This window comes from Polyergus mexicanus, unplaced genomic scaffold (genome assembly GCF_030449975.1).
Source record: "Polyergus mexicanus isolate NDT 795.1 unplaced genomic scaffold, iyPolMexi1.0 SCAF_8, whole genome shotgun sequence".
NCBI classification, from domain to species: Eukaryota; Metazoa; Arthropoda; class Insecta; order Hymenoptera; family Formicidae; genus Polyergus; species Polyergus mexicanus.
In genome coordinates this window covers 3,469,416-3,485,832 of record NW_027223328.1, presented here as the reverse complement: position 1 = coordinate 3,485,832, position 16,417 = coordinate 3,469,416, and the positions used below count along the sequence as shown (strand labels likewise).

At 35.8% G+C, this 16,417-nt stretch overlaps 1 protein-coding gene across 5 annotated transcripts in view; it reads right to left on the bottom strand.

Moving 5' to 3' along the window:
* Positions 1–578: 578 nt before the first annotated feature.
* Positions 579–16,417, bottom strand: part of Rsh (radish) — a 127,283-nt gene continuing 111,444 nt past the window's right edge. For 4 of the 5 annotated variants that reach the window (XM_070300333.1, XM_070300334.1, XM_070300332.1 and 1 more), the window contains 12 exons: positions 13,730–13,832; positions 9,580–9,752; positions 7,519–8,017; positions 6,813–7,209; positions 6,446–6,680; positions 5,847–6,018; positions 5,267–5,506; positions 4,729–4,884; positions 3,240–3,397; positions 2,800–2,909; positions 1,837–2,358; positions 579–1,552 (listed from right to left, as the gene is read on the bottom strand). In XM_070300333.1, coding sequence (XP_070156434.1) covers positions 1,400–1,552; positions 1,837–2,358; positions 2,800–2,909; positions 3,240–3,397; positions 4,729–4,884; positions 5,267–5,506; positions 5,847–6,018; positions 6,446–6,680; positions 6,813–7,209; positions 7,519–8,017; positions 9,580–9,752; positions 13,730–13,832 — 2,918 coding nt within the window. In that variant the 3' untranslated portion in view covers positions 579–1,399. The remainder of the gene's footprint in view (positions 1,553–1,836; positions 2,359–2,799; positions 2,910–3,239; positions 3,398–4,728; positions 4,885–5,266; positions 5,507–5,846; positions 6,019–6,445; positions 6,681–6,812; positions 7,210–7,518; positions 8,018–9,579; positions 9,753–13,729; positions 13,833–16,417) is intronic. The other variant, XM_070300331.1, reaches the window with a different exon arrangement.

The window sequence follows — 16,417 nt, the reverse complement described above, 5'->3', positions numbered from 1 at the left end:
AAGATGGATAATGTCACATGACGAGTATCACTTCTTCGTCGTCATTCATTTGCAATATCGAAATGTATATATATATATTTTTTTTCCTCTTAATTAATTACTTTTGACTGTTAACTAATTCCAGATTTCATTAAATCTACGCATCACTCACTTGCAATCGACGTGCTTCGTATTTGCCTCTATCGCGTACTAGAGTTATATTAATATTTAGCAAATTCCACATCTCTAGGAGATTGATGATCGCCTACTCGCGAAACTTTAATATGAAACGTCGATCACATCGTAATTGCGTGTCTTACTTCATTCCCTAGATCGATTCGTCAATACTAGGTATTTCTTGCCCTGCAAGACCTTGGAAGAGCATTTTATACTATCGGAAACAACAATTTTCCTCGACATCGCGATTCGCAACAGTTTATACAAATATTGAATTAAAATTATATAGCGTGTATGCTTTCTGAAAGATCATAGAAAAAATAAGTAGTGAGATGCGTATATAATTTCTAATAATTCTAATATATTATCATAGTTAGAATAATAGATTTTTTTTTTTTTTTTTTTTTTTTTTTTCCCCATTAATACTTTCATCATATTTACTCCAGAATATGAAAGCGAAATTCAACTAATTCGGAGATTACGAAATGTACAATATATCGTGGAAGCATCGTTATAAAATAATCTTTTAAAATTTGGAAGCAAAGTTTACGAAGATTTTTAATACGGTATATAAAATTTTGCATTATTCGAAAATAATTGTGCGCGCAAGAACCGCGTTGAACATTTTTATTTTTACCAACGTAGGCCAACATTTCACAAATCCGATCGCGATACACGTCGAATGAGTGAGAAGTCTCTCTTTCGAGCAGGAAACTTCTAAATTCCTCAGACAAACTTTTCAGAAATTTCCCTATCATATCTTCATCAATATTAGTCTCCCTAATGTCTCCCCAACGGATGATTTTACCTTGATGTCGCAAACAAAACAAACAGCTTCAGAAACACCGTCATCATCAGACGTGATTAAATTACCGCGCAAATATCGAATAAAGTTTGCGCGGATTCGAGCCGAGACTGTCTAAACTCATTGTTCGTTGAGGGGTTCGGCAGCGACCTTATACGGTTTCGGAGCAATCTATCAAAACACTTGTCAGGCCCTGCAGTGTAATTATCGACTCCTACGTATCGAATTTCGTGGTCGGATGCTCTAATTACAGATCACCGCTTACGCGAAAAGGGATCACGGTTATTCCCGAACAATATCCGACGACATGCGGCATGAGCGCAGAAAAACGTTACGAAATAAGACATTCCTCTTTTCGGAAAATTTCTCGATTGATCATCGAAACGTATTTTCAGGTACACAATATGCTTACGGCGTTTCTCGCGTTTTCGTTGACGTTTACAGTCCGCAGTCGAAGCTCTCTTGATTCTGCACTTTCTTTTGGTATGCCTCCAAATAACTGTCGACGTTTCTATATATGCCTGAATTCGCTTGGAACATGAGGGTCTCGAGGATACGTTCGTTTCTTATGGCTTTCGACGGTAAAACGATCTGGAAAACGAGAAATTATTTATTTCGCTTTTTTTTTTTTTTTTTTTTAAGATAATGAGCAAAAATAATCGATAGTAATTATTTTATATTAGCGATTCTATTAATCATACAGATTATGTAGATATTATTTTCATCTAATCACTTAGATAACTTATTTTTTTTTTTTATTATTCTATAATATTGTTTATATTTTTATCTGAAATTTTTTGCATCTACAATTCTTATATAATACTTTTATACTTTTATTACTTATATAATTTTTATATAATCTTTTTAATACGTACCCTGATTAATTCATGGGGTGTTATCCTATATAATTTGAGGTCCCTGCTAAGCCTCTCCATTATACACTTGAACTCCACTTTGGCATCGAGCTTCGTCGATTTAGTTTTAGTTCTATGCCTCGCCCAATTTAACATTGCCTCGAATTTTTTGATCTCCACCACTTCGAGGCTACGGCACATGATCATTTGTACCATCGACTCGCTTAAAGTAAGGAAGTCCGGGTTCTGAAAGAGCTGATAAGCCCTCGTCTCGACGAACGCGAGGATCATATTGACCAATTCCGAGGCGGATGTGTATCGCCAGTAATAATTCTCGAGGGCGCATAACATCACGCAGACGATCTCGATCCTGAGGAACTGCTTGGCGTGATGGAAACAGGCCTGAAGTAATTCCGGTAGATCGTAATGTTCTGCGGCGCATATTAGACCCGGTATGTTGCTACACGTCAGCGGACAGGATCCGGTATGCAAATAATCCAGTAGAATTCGGAAAGTTTCCGGATCGAACTCGATGATATCAAACTGAAAATATATTTTTTATTGATTGGAGATTAAGAATATATGACAATAATATTGTGTGTGGCTCATCTCGCGAGAGAATATTTTCATCAATTTACAATATTTATTACAAATATCAATTTTTATTATTAATCAGAATTATTAGAAATTATATTTATTTGTATAAATTGTTGCGACTTGCAATATTGAAGAATTATTATTTCCGATAATATAAGATGCTATTGCTATTAAAAAAAAAAATAAAATAAATACATAAATATTGACATAAATAATCAAGAGAATAGAAAAGAAACATTTAATTTTATGAAATGTAAAAATATTATAATTGTTTACTTAATTGATACATCGATTACGCATTGTTCTAGAAATTGAGATTTTACACAGTAACACGAGCTTTCTTAAGAGCCGCTCCTATTTTTTATACGCGTTTGATGTCTCACTCACCTCGGTCTGCGCTAATTTCGCTCGATCTACTTTCTGTGCGTCGGCGCAAACGCTGAGCCTCGGTACTGCCAATGATTGGGCTGCTTTGTCCTTATCTTTCACTTCTTTATCTGTAAAAGATGTTTTATTCTATTTTTAAAATTCATTTATCTATTCCATCGCAAAATGAAGACCTATTGTACATACGAATCTCTCTTTCTCTCTCTCTCTCTCTCTCTCTCTCTCTCTCTCTCTCTCTCTCTCTCTCGTTACACGCGGTTATTAAATGTCAGGAGAGATTATATACCGTTTCATTATTCCTATACACTATCAACGTATCAACGTACGAATTGGCTATATCTACCCTTATTTTTAATTATGCATGATATTTGAACGTAAGATTAAAAACTAAACGATATATAAGACAAACTCGATTTTCTCTTAAAAACTGTGACACGTACTACTGCAATCTTGCGAACTGGCCCATCGCTTTCGATCCTCGCTCTGCAGAGTGTGGCCACTACCGTGTTTTCTAATACTCCTTCCCCATCCCGCCGTGATCGTACCCAATCGTGAGAAGGCCCGTTTTACCATCGGTGACGAGGGGACACTTTTGGGCCTAAACACATCAGAACCAGTATCTCACAGAAACCGCGGAGCGGCACCTCAAGGTATGGAGACGGAATTTATGGATAGTTCGCGCAGAAACGGGAATAAGTCCAGAGTGAATGGGAGATAGGTTTGGTTATATGATAATTGGAAGGAAGAAATATTAAGTATCAAATTTTACGAAACAAAAACGACACAACGACGAAAGCTTACTCTCGGAATTAACAATTTATATCTGTCAACGTGCGGAGAATCGAAACAATTTGTGCGCATTATCGAGTCCATACCAGCGATACGAGCCTTTTGCCAAGTTATTAATATAGTGTTGGTACAGTTACTACATGAAATTTAAAATATAGAAGACAAAAACGACAGCGAACTGCGGTAATGCAAAATTATTGACAATAATATCACAATTGAAGTAAACGAAAGGAAGCATATTTGGTGATATCAATAAATTATTAACGGATAAATAAAAACGTGTGAAAGAATATATTATAAAAGAGAGAATATATAAAAAAAATAGAACGTCTCAGAATAATATCAGCGAGCAAAATGGCAAACTTTATTTGTAGAATTTCGCTATCTGTAACATAATTGCCGCTCCTTTTTAGCGATCGAAGCAAGGCAAGTTTGCCACGAGTCACATCATTCGACGGAGTACTGCAGGTGCCTCTCAGAGAAAAGCATGCCACATAGAATTCAATACACGATACATGGTTTCATTAAATTTATATTTCTTGCATTATATATACGGTAAATAAGATATATATATATATAAAAAAAAAATAGTTATACACGAAATAATCATGCGGTGCCATGAGGATAGGAGACATGGATGTGCCGTAAAAAGATACATATATTTACGATTCGATAATATATAAATATATAAAAGAAACATTCGAGACATCGAAAATCGCAGGCATTGATCTCACCCGTCAAACGGGATTCCCAATTTTATTCTCATTAGAGATATCCAATTAATATCTCGCATAAGATGTCGCATAATCCAGGTTCTTCGATCGAGCACTCTAAGAAATCCGTACTCAACGTCCTGAGCGAATGCTCTCAAGTCGCCAATCAGTTTTGCAATCGTGCGAATTTTGCGAATTCGTTTATTGCATTATTTTCGATTTTTATAACGATTTTTAACAAATTTAAAGAAAGCAAATTTAAAAGAGAAAAGAAAAACAAATTTAAATTTACGAAACTTACGTTTTTTTTTTGTTTTTGTTTTTGTTTTAACGATTCATTCCGCCTTAAGCGGACTCGATATCAACGATTTCAAACTGGATTCATGAGACTAATTATCGGATAAATATCTTGATTGTTGAAACGTACCTTGGACTCTCCATATCGGGAACTTGAAGAAAGTTCGAACTCTTTGGTTTCTGCGGGCTGAGCAATGTCGGAGCCGGTCTCGCCAGCAACTCAGCAACCGGGACTTGAGGGCTTCCGAAGCCAGCTTGAATTCCGTATAACATTTCTTGAAATACTCTGTGCAAGAACAAATATTTGTTGATAAATTTCCATAAATGTCCAAATGTTCAATATCAGTGTTAAGACTGAATAAATTTTATATGCTCAATTAATTTTTTCACGTTCTCTTGTTTAGCAAATAAATGTTTTAATATGGATTTATTTATTTATTTGAATTTCTGTTGACTATTTCAAATTTAACCATCTAATATAAACGCTAAATTAATTATAAGATATTTATTTTATTTGAGAATTAATAAATTAACGATCACAAATTATTATGAGAAGCATCTTCTTGCGCTAACATAAGTATAAATCGAGAAAGAGAGCATAATCATTTAAATTTATATAATATTAATTATATTTTACATATTAATTACAATTTCGGATACTTTGTTACCTGCTTCTTACTGCTAGAATCGCCCTAACGCCGATAAATCTAACTTTTTGCTTTTGTTGTCCTGGCACGAGGAAAGACACGTCAAATAGACTAGCATTTAGCGTCACGTTCGCTGAACTATTAAGGAACACCCTGGTAAAGTCCTTTGCGAGTTGATCATAATCTTCAAACTGATCTCGCACCGAATCCAACAATGGCGAAGACGGTCTCATGTGTCCAATCGGTCGCCAAGAACCTCGTCTAAGAATTAATAATCGCAAATTTAATCCCACTAATATCGATCGCGTAAATAATCGGAAAGCTTTATAATTTACGATGCAATTAATGAATTTACGTACGAGAATAAAATTAAAGAATGATTAATTATTACATTATTCAATTTTAATATTAAAGATGGTTGATACGCGACATAAATTATACAGAAAATATTATAACGAAAGAATAAAATATTTATCAATTTTAAGTATAGAATAATCATGTTATATATTTTCAGATTATTATCTGAAGTACTTGTATTATAATTGTTTATTTTCACGCGAATTTTTGTGTATTTCGTTACGGCTGCCTTATGTTATCTCACCTGTACGGTTTCGGAATCTGCCCGGTTTCCGCGTGATTAGCGAGATTAGCAACGATATCCTCCAGCATTTGGCTTCTCGTTCGCTCCTGCATCCTCGCGAATTTCGGTGCGGAATAACTCGCTCTTTCACCATTCACGATTTTCGTTAACATCCACTCTCGGAACATCGGACCTGTTGCGTCCAGAATTCTTATGAGTCCAATATAAGGGAAATTTTTTAAACTGATATAATTCTAAAGTAGCCAACATCATTTTATCATTCACGTTGCTTTATTATTCTCCACATATCTGACAATTAAAAACTCAATATAATTGTGGTATAAGAGAGTGTGTGGAGAGAAATTCACATTAATGTCAAATTTATTGCGCTCTGTTGCAAAAGCCATATAGATTTATAATGAAAATTGCATCATATTAAGCAAATTATATAATTAAATTATAATTTAATATTCAAAATTTCGATGATTAAATTGTTAAATATTAAAATAACATGTGCTATTATTTTTCTATATTAAGATCCGCAAAAATGAAATTAACTTTTTTTAATTTTATGCTCTCAATCATTTAGCTTCGCAAAATAAAAATATAACTTTCGGCACCTTTTTCGAAGACGCTTTGCTCCCATAGATACGGTTTGTAGGCCCCAACTTCGTCCCTCGTAACCACGGATACTTCGTATCTCGTGATTTTCCGCTTTATCCGTGGACTCACTCGCACCAAGATAAATGTGTGCAAAAAGTGCGACTTGATGCAAGCTGGACTGAAACTCGTATTGTCGGCTTCCAAAAATACGACGCACACTATATCGTTGCCAATATGTCTTTTTCTTTGGAGCTGCGCGTGCAAGGAGAAAAGACTTTTGATTAAATTTCTCTGACATATTTTATCGTGTAAAATTGTCCTTAAATTGTCGAACGAAAGATTTAATAAAAATAAGATTGGCGACAAGAATTTTTGACGACTCACTTTTTGGGGATCGTGTTTCTCGTAAGGCAATAAGGTGGACACGTGGAACATTATCTCGATACCCCTCCAATTGGTGTAGACAGAATATAGGCCCGTCAAATCGTGTACGGTATCGAGACCGCCTTTGTACTTGTCGAAACCCTTCAGCCTGATTTTGTCCCCGAGAATCTGCAGAAATTCCTCGAAGAGCAACGAGTTGTCGTTGTTATCGAGTATATCTTCCTCGCTGTACTGACCTTCCTGAACATATATCACTCCCACCTTCAGCTCAGACTTGATAAAAACTTGATCGAGTTTGAGAAGTTCTTCAGGCGTATCTGGCAATTGTCCCAAGGTCAGTGGCGGATTGATGTTTACTTCCTTACCGAGGCTACGTACCACTTCTTCTCGATCGTATCTGTAAAACAATTGTCGTGTTTCGCGTGCTCTCGCAAAATGAATATGATGTATATTAATTTTGTATATTAGCCAAACACGCGTTTTGACTAATTATTTTTACTATTTTAACTCGTTAAATATTTTTAATTATCGGAATAAATTTTTCGTACAGGACAATCAATAATATGTTCCATCAATTAATTACATCAATTCGAAAGTCACATTTAAATTCGACGTAAAAATTTTTATATGCGTGTTACAAGTGATTAAATTCTATTTTATTACACAATCTTGCATAATTGCAAGATGTAAAGGAAGTGAAAATTACCGATCGGCGAAAACGCAGCTAGCGGGGATAAGACCGTGGACCGTGTAACTGATGGCTCTGACCAAGATTCTGAATTGATCCCGGCCATTGAGTAGTTCCTGCTTGATACTGAGTATCACCGGTCCCAGATCCTCGTCGTTTGTGAAATAGTTCCAATGTTCCGAGCCGTAAAAGTATTTCTCGTATGTCTCCTGTTCGACCGAGGTAAGCTCGAAGCCCTGATTCTTCTCCCATTGTTCCTCGATGGTGGTCTTCTTTCGCGGCACATCATCCGTATCGATCTCGTTTTCCTCGAACAAGCAAAAACTGTTGTCTTGTCGCTTTAGCATCGACGAACGCTCCTCCACTGTTTGCTCCTCTGTCTGTTCAGGATCGGTAGCGTCGCGATCGCTCTCGCTTTCGTCCCAGATCGTGTCCGATGTGATCTGTTGCCGCGAACATTCGATCCAGTAGCCGGGCGTTGGTATCAGATTGTGCGGAAACTCTTGACAGAATTCATCTACGGAAAAATTTATCCTCAACTCGCGTCTATTTTTAATTTGTCCACTTCATAGATTTCTGTAATTGCCAGGGGTGAACAACGAACGGAAGTCTTTAGAATTAATTAGAGTAACGTCTTTCAGATGAATACCATGATAAGCCGCTTCTGGCTTTCGCAAGTTCGGTGAGTAGTTTGGATCGCGTCCCTTTGAAAGATTAAAGATATTGGGTATTAAACGAGAAATCGCTAAAGAGTGTAGTCACTGAGTAATAATATCATAGGGTAAAAGTTATTATTGTATATTGTCGTGATACATTGTAGCTAAATGCGATAATGCTCAACATGAATGCTTTTCACCATGAAGCACGTGGACGTTGATCCGGCAGCAATTTCATTCAAAGCGAGATTAATGTTAATTAAAGCCGCTCGACTAGCGCTCTTCCTGGCGGGGCAAATTGGAGGGCGATAACGTTCGATAGTGTCTTTGTTCTCCGGACATGCCAAAAGAATCGGTCAAATTATCCCGAAGCGAGAGGGATTTGTGTAGAAATTAGAAGAACAAAGCGAGATAAAGGTAGAGAAATTTGTAGATAGACAAATGGAAAAGAGAGAGACAGACAGACAAAGAGCGTAAGGAAGTTGAGGCAAATAATACCCGAAGACTAGCACTTCGGTTGAAAATCATTAAGAGAGGAATCCGATCCGACAAAATACCACCTCGAGGGCGAATCAACTCTGAGGTTAGATAAAGCCCAGAGACGGAGAATCTCGAAGTGATTTTCCTTCCACATCTCGCCGGACTCACATCCTCACTTAAGCACGTATTACCGGTAATATGTTTCTTCTTCTCCACCCTCGCTCCTCGCTGCCATCTCGCTTTATCAATCTTCGTCTTCCTTCCTGCCTGCTGCTCCTTTCTTCGACGCGCGGCTGTCGACGATACCGCAGTCGATTCACTGTAAGGTAGAACACCAAGCTGTTTGCAAACAGGGCTTGGTATTCGAACTTAGAGTGAGCCGCCCGCGGTGCCTTCCTCTTCTTCTCCTCCGGCTCTGCGAATCGACCTAATTACAGGGCCCATTATCCGCGGCATAATGACCGTTTATATCTCACCGAAAATCGAATTTTCATACGACGCGGGATGCGAGGGAAGGAAAGATAATTTTTTCAAAGTTAAAAGATAAACGCTATTGCCTCGACGAAAGAAATTTACAAGAAAATTATTTGAAGTTTTGCGCGATGATCCCCACCTCACGACGAGCTGAAGACGAATTTACAAAAACGCGATAATTTTCATCACATTTTCTTCTCTTTATTACGCGTTTTCTGTCACGAATATGATCTGGCTCTTAAGATTTACATCCGCTATGCGAAAGCGACGTCGCGGGATAACTTTGCACGTATAATCGCGCGTAATCCAAGGCGGGCGAAACCACCTGTAGCTTCGTCTCATGCATATGCACTCCTGCAAAAGTCGACGGCGTCCGTTGCATCGGTCTCGTTCGCGAAAACGTGACGCGACGGTGAGAGAAGAAAAATGAATGAGCAATCTTGACGACGACGAGGACGAAAGTACTTACCGGAGCACGCCTGAGGTGGCAGCGGGAAGATCAGGGTGGTCGAGGATTTTCTTCTCGCAACTGCGCAGCCTAAACTTTGTGGTTTGAAGCTGCGCAACTGCTGCATGAAGTCCGAGCACTCCATCAGCGCCACGTCGGCAAAGTGCAGATCGCAAAGTATCTGGTTCTTGAACCTAAAACGCAAAACAACCCTTAAAATCGTTCGTCGGAACGAGTGGTGCTTCAGACAACTGTTTTTCGCCACGAGAGTCATAAAAAGATTCATAAAAAGATGCTTTAGGAGTTGTATATTTTTATAGCGATAGATTGAATATCAGCCATGATGTGTTTGTATTTTCGATATATTATCTCATAGGAATAAACTTATATGTAAGCGTGATACAAATTGATTTAATATTTGACAAGCGAATATGATGATCGCGATATTTTTCTTGACTTACGCAATAATCGCGTAATTTATTCTTGGATTAAATTTTTAGTTATTGATTATGAAAGATATTGGCAATTAAATTAGTATTTGCAATAAGAATGCAATGGACCAATTACAAAAATTAATTAAATGAATTAAAAAGATTGTATGTCAGGGAATAAGAATTTTTTCCATTTCTGAGATCATTTTGTTTTGACGTGATAATACTTGTAAATTCAAGCGAGTTTTATCACAAATGAAAACAATCAAGAGAAATGAAATTTTATAGGAGTTCTGCTTGATAAAACGTGAACGCCGTCATGTCTCGACGGCGGTCGTTATTCGAACATACCGACTCCCTTATCTCCTCTATCATTTGCTATTATCGCGTGGATTTACGCAATACCAATTAAAATCACGGGTTGGATCACCCAGAAACGTGTTCATCCATATTTAAATACTTTATACCCATATTTAAATCACTTTGCAATTTTTTACATTTTTGTAATAAAAATTCTCTCCTTTATTATATTTTTTTATTATATCTTTTTGAATTATGTTATTTTTTTAACATTTTGTATAAATCATTTACAAAGAAGTGAAAATATTAACTTATACAGGGTGGGGCATTTATATTGAGACACTTAAATATCTAAAAAAATAAAGCAAGATAGAAAGAAATGTTTCAGACAAAAGTTTGGTTCTAAGGGGGTTATAACATGGTGCCATTTTAGTTTGACCTCGGATGGAGGCGCTTCGGAGATTTCAATGTCAATCTTGTTTTACTTTCTTTACACCAATCGATGTCTCTCATTTGTTGAGCTTAAAATATTAAGGTAACATTATTGCAAAATAAATAATTTTGTGAGATATTTCATAGTTTATGTGAAATTATGTCGAAGTAAAGTAATAAAATAAAGTATAAAGTATCTCGTAAACTATTAAACCTTTGGCCGTCATATCCCTATAACTTTTTATCCAGAATATTGCGAGGAATCGATTTATGTAAAAAAAATTGGGGTGTTTCCGTTTAAAAAAAACAAGATTGACATTGAAATCTTCGAAGCGCCTCTACCCAAGATCAAACTAACGGCACCATCTTATGATCCCCTTAGAATCGAACAACTTTTGTCCGAAACATTTCTTTCTATCTTGCTTTATTTTTTAGATATTTAGGTGTCTCAATATAAATGCCCCACCCTGTATATTCTTCAAAAAAATTTTAATTTATAAATACAGAAGTATAGGAAATAAAATTTCTCATTTATACTTATATTGTACATTTCTCGTTGATGCAACGATATTCGGCGAATTTAGTAGCCAATAGTAGTAATCGAGCATCGTGGACGCGAATAATATAAAATAAATCATACAAAATATTATTTTCTAAGATTTATATGACATTTTTATTTAGATTTTCTCCGGCGAAATTCGACGGCCTCGTTCGCATAATACACTGACGCATTAACGAATCGCGTAAGGGTTTCAAAACCGTCGATAATCGCGCATAACGGTACATTAAAATGTCCATTCCAATTCAGTTGGCATCTGACAGGATTCTATACCGTTATTCTCACTGCGTTTGCCGTTCGCGTCGGAATAATAAATATTTTTCAATAATCTCGCCCTCGCATACGCGAGCATTTTCGCCGAAGGATGATGTTATAACGTACTATGATGCGGCGTTTTTAACAACGACACGACTCGACAATAACGCGCTTCGTAACCGTTCGTTGAATCGTAAATAGATTTCTGAATCTTCGATCCAATATCGTCTTTTTATCCGAAGGGGGGGACCATGTTAAAGACACCGATTCAATTCTCGTCGCACGTGACTGACGATCAAGCTACGCGATGGGGGGACGGGGGATGGGTTTTCCGATCGACCGAGCCCCGCGATGATCCCCCGATCTATGTAACACGCGTAAACGAAAACGAAACTTCCTCGAATGGCGAAATAGATAGCCAAGGGTTCATTTAAAGATCTAAATTTGTGGACGCGCGAGCGTGCACAAGTCGCAATATTCGTTATCGCTCGTGCTCTCTTAACTGAAAATCAGATTGACTTTCCGGGAGGCATCCAACGGAACGGTCGTTTCGTTGAATGTCCCCGCGATTCGATTAATCGAGGAGATCGAATTTCGACGGACACTTGATTCCGCGTCATTTTGCCTTCCGATTGTCCATTCGTGTTTGTCGGACTCGTAATTTCTATGCTCGTCGCGTATGGGGAAAAGTAGTAAAAGTCAGACGGCGACGTGATGTATAGACGGTGAAAAAAAAGTGCCTTTCCCTGTCGCCGCGATCCATTGACGCCTTTCTCACCTCGGAGAACAAAGTGTTAAATCGCGAACGGAATCTCTGTCTGTGTATTGCCATGCGTTTCAAAACTACACGATTGCACAATTCTTCGGCTGGTCGTGAGTTTATCGTGTTATATAAACGATGTTACACATATTTCGACAGTTTATTTTATTTGTGGATTATTGCAAATTGTAAAATTATTTATTTTTTTACTCACTGACATTGCGAATTCATTTATTATTTTAAACGACCTTATGGTTATAGTTTGTCTGTTTGCGTTAATTTTGATTATATTCTTAATCTGCGCTGAGAAAATGGCTCGAAGAAAAAGGGGCTGAAACGTACGCTTGTATTTTTATATATAATTTTAAATATTAAATTCTTCGCGCTTGGCTCTGACTGCCTGTCTCACTTTGTTCGTTTTTAAAATTATATATATTTTTTAAATCTTTCTAAGTGAAAGAAATACATCACGAGATGATAAATGATAAGTAAATTATTAGCGATAAATAGAATCATATTCTAAAAACGTCATATTTTAATTCAAAAATCAAATTATACGATCACATTTATTTATTAGTCCATTTTATGTTGAGGGTCTCTGAGACTACGGAGATGTAGATTGAGAGAGCAGTATTTCGTTCGCGTCTATTTCATCGTGCATATCTCGAGCAGTCGGCATCCAGCCTCCGAGACTGAAATATCCTGAGAATTCAGCGTCATGGGGGCCGTCTGTGTCGCGGATCTCGTTTCATATACGTCGGCTCGATTTTTTAAATATAGATGGAGACGCGTAGGGAGTCGAGCGAAACGGCATAAAGCAAATAGCGGACAGAATCTAATGACGCACGCTTACAAAGGACGAATGAAAAACTTATAATGCTCGCAATAGTTAGTAGTTCGCCAAAATGACGTCATGAATAAAAATACACGCTTTATTGTATAATCTTTTTTTTTTTTTTCCCCGAATAATAGTAACTTTAAATGTAAAGTATAAAGGATATCCAGTCACTCTTTCATCTTTTGTAGGTAATGCTAAATGCAGGTTCCATTGTGTGAAATCAGACCGAAGATAAAAAAAGATAAATCAACTAATAATAAATGGTAAAACTTAAATGATGAAGGCGCGAATTGTTATGACTCGGCATTTTTTTCGGCAATTTTCTGAACAGGGATTACTTTCCTACGTACATTACGGGATCGATATTATGAAATCTTGTACGGTATAAATGGAGTAAGAGTAATAGTGCATTGAAGATATTTCCAAAATTTGGCGTGCGAAGAAAAGATTTTTTTTAGAAAAATTAACATTTTGTATAATATATTTTCGAAATTTAATTGCATTAAAACGGATAAATGTCTCAGTGAAATGCAAATTGCTATAAGATAGATATGAAAAATAAAAAAAAAATGTATATGATTTTTTAGCATACTCACCGTCTTGCCCGCTTTTGATTGGGTCCCGTCAGATTCAGACCGCAGCTGTTACATTTTAGGCACTCCTCGTGATAATGATTGTTGTCGTACAACGGCGATGGTTCTTGAAACAATAAGAAATAATGTATAATGTGCGTGTGTCGAATATTTATTATAAAAGCTCGAAATAAGAAGAAGTCTCAATATATAAGGAAGTCTTTAGAAATATTCATATTTTTTTATTTGCTATTAATAAAATGATATTCGACATATTTTCTACGTGATATGGACTTTTACATTCGGTATAAAATGCCAAGGTTCGCGTTCACATTGTAAACATATATTTATTTTAAATACATTATATATATTTAATTAAATATTAATAATTAAAATTATATAATAATTAATTTATGTTCCTCTATATATACGTTTATACAGATTTCTTTCCGATTTTCGCATCCCTCGTTCTAAATGTTCTCAACGCATTACGTAATGCAATCCTCGTCTTCGTTATCGTCGTTAAAACCTCCGAGAGAACTTGTCCATCATCCCGTTTTATTTGCATTATTTTTTTTATCTCCGCATCCCCCCCTCCCCCCGCCCCCGTCTCTTTCGTCCCGTGTCCTTACTTAACTACCCTCTTTGCGAGGTCGTGTTGAACTGAACTCGGGGTGTGGTCGTCGCTCTCGTGACACAGCATCATACCACATACCGACACACCGGTGGCCGTAAAGAGTTCCAGCGCGTGCCAGCCATGGAATTTTGATATCGAGAGAAAAGCGGCGCCGTATCGGTTGGTCGGTCGGTTGGTCGGTCGGTTTCGTCAGGAAGCAAACCGGCGAGGGATTCCGTGACCGACGCAATATGTAATTGCACGTATGCGCGTGAATGGGGGGTTCGTATAATTTAGGGGCATCGCGACATGTTGAGGTAAAAAAGAAAAAAAATATTTTAGACGATAGAGAGACTTTAATCTCTATTTCATCTATACACGAGATACAGAGTGTAAAGAGATTAATATACGATCAAATATATAATCGCGTAAAAATATATAAATATTAAAGATATAAAGTGTCGTGTGTGAGAAATAAAATGTTATCTTCTTATTATACGTTAAAAGAGAAATTTGGAGATTCTCGAGAAAAAAATCGGACATTCTGTGCGTTGAAATAATATTTTTTTTCTTTATGAAATTCTCTCTCTCTCTCTCTCTTGAAATATAAAAAACAAAAGTGCTATTGTATGAATAAATGAAGCTATTTCTACACACATTTTTTCGTTTATAATGATCAATTATTTTGCATGCATGAAAATCGTCATTTTCGTAGAATCACTTTGACATTTTGCACAACATTGCAATACTACCCAATTTTGTTTATTTACATTACTTCTCTTATAATAAAAAATACCCAATATTAATTAGCAGCATTTTTTAGATTTCAGCTTTTACATTGTTACAATATTATTAAAACGTCGAAATCTCGGGCATGTGAGAATGTTCCTAAACTACTTTATATACGTGCTTTAAAATACCTCGTAATGCAATCCAGAACTAGTATTATTTCAAGTTAGAAATTATTTAATAAATAGCTCCTCTCTTTTTCTCTTTGTTCTCTCTGTCTGTCTTTCTCTCTCTCCTTATCTCTCTTAATCCTAAAATTGGCAAAACTAAAAACATGAGTTTGAAACTATATTATGAGAAAAGTAAAATGTTATACAGAAATAAAATTCAGTGAAATGTATTATAAAAATTCAAGAATATGATTCGTGCATTGTATACATATAATGTCATTTCTTAAAATAGTTTTTAAATAACAAAAAATACTTTTGCGATAAAAAAATTAATAAGAAATAAACAAGATTATTAATCTATAGAGGCAAAGTTTACAGAGTGATTCCTTTTTTTCGTAAAAAATCTATGAGAGAAAATCGATAGATCTTCAAATTATTCACGATCCCTTTTATTTCAACTTGCCGTCCGTGTGAAAGATCGTATTTATCAGAAGCGTTTTAGGAAAGTGCATTTCAAAAGCTATTGTAGAAACTCGCGGAATACCCTGTACGCTATTCTGATACTCTTCCGCTGCTACTTGAACACGAAACATAGATATGGCGACTTATTGTTTAACTTGGATTGTTAGAAAGTTATATATAATTTATATAACACATAAGTTATTAATAACATATAAGTTATTATTTTAATGACGACGATGTCTTAAGTAGAAATAACGAACGAACTCTCTCTCTCTCTCTCTCTCTCGCTAATTGAAATTTGACGATCTAAGATCGTAATGGGTCCTTGTACATACAAGAAGTTTATCTTAAATGAGAGATTTACGTAAGAATGAAATTTGATGAAATTTTAATTAAAATCACATTTCGCATTCCGAAATATGATAATATAATATAGTATAATAATATTTCTATATAAATATAGTATGTTATATACGGGGAAAATATAAGGTAAAAGTTTATTGTTTTCATACTCTTTTATATTATTACCATATGTTACTTCCGAGAAGAAATGGACTTATGTGATTATATAAAATCATATACATATTATATGATCCATTTTTTTCTCGGACAATTAAATAAAATATTTCAATAGAAATGCTATTTTTTTACACATTATATATGTATATCTTTGTTGCATATATATATTTTAATTACGTGTTTTATAATTTGTAATTTGCTATATTTAATTTTTTA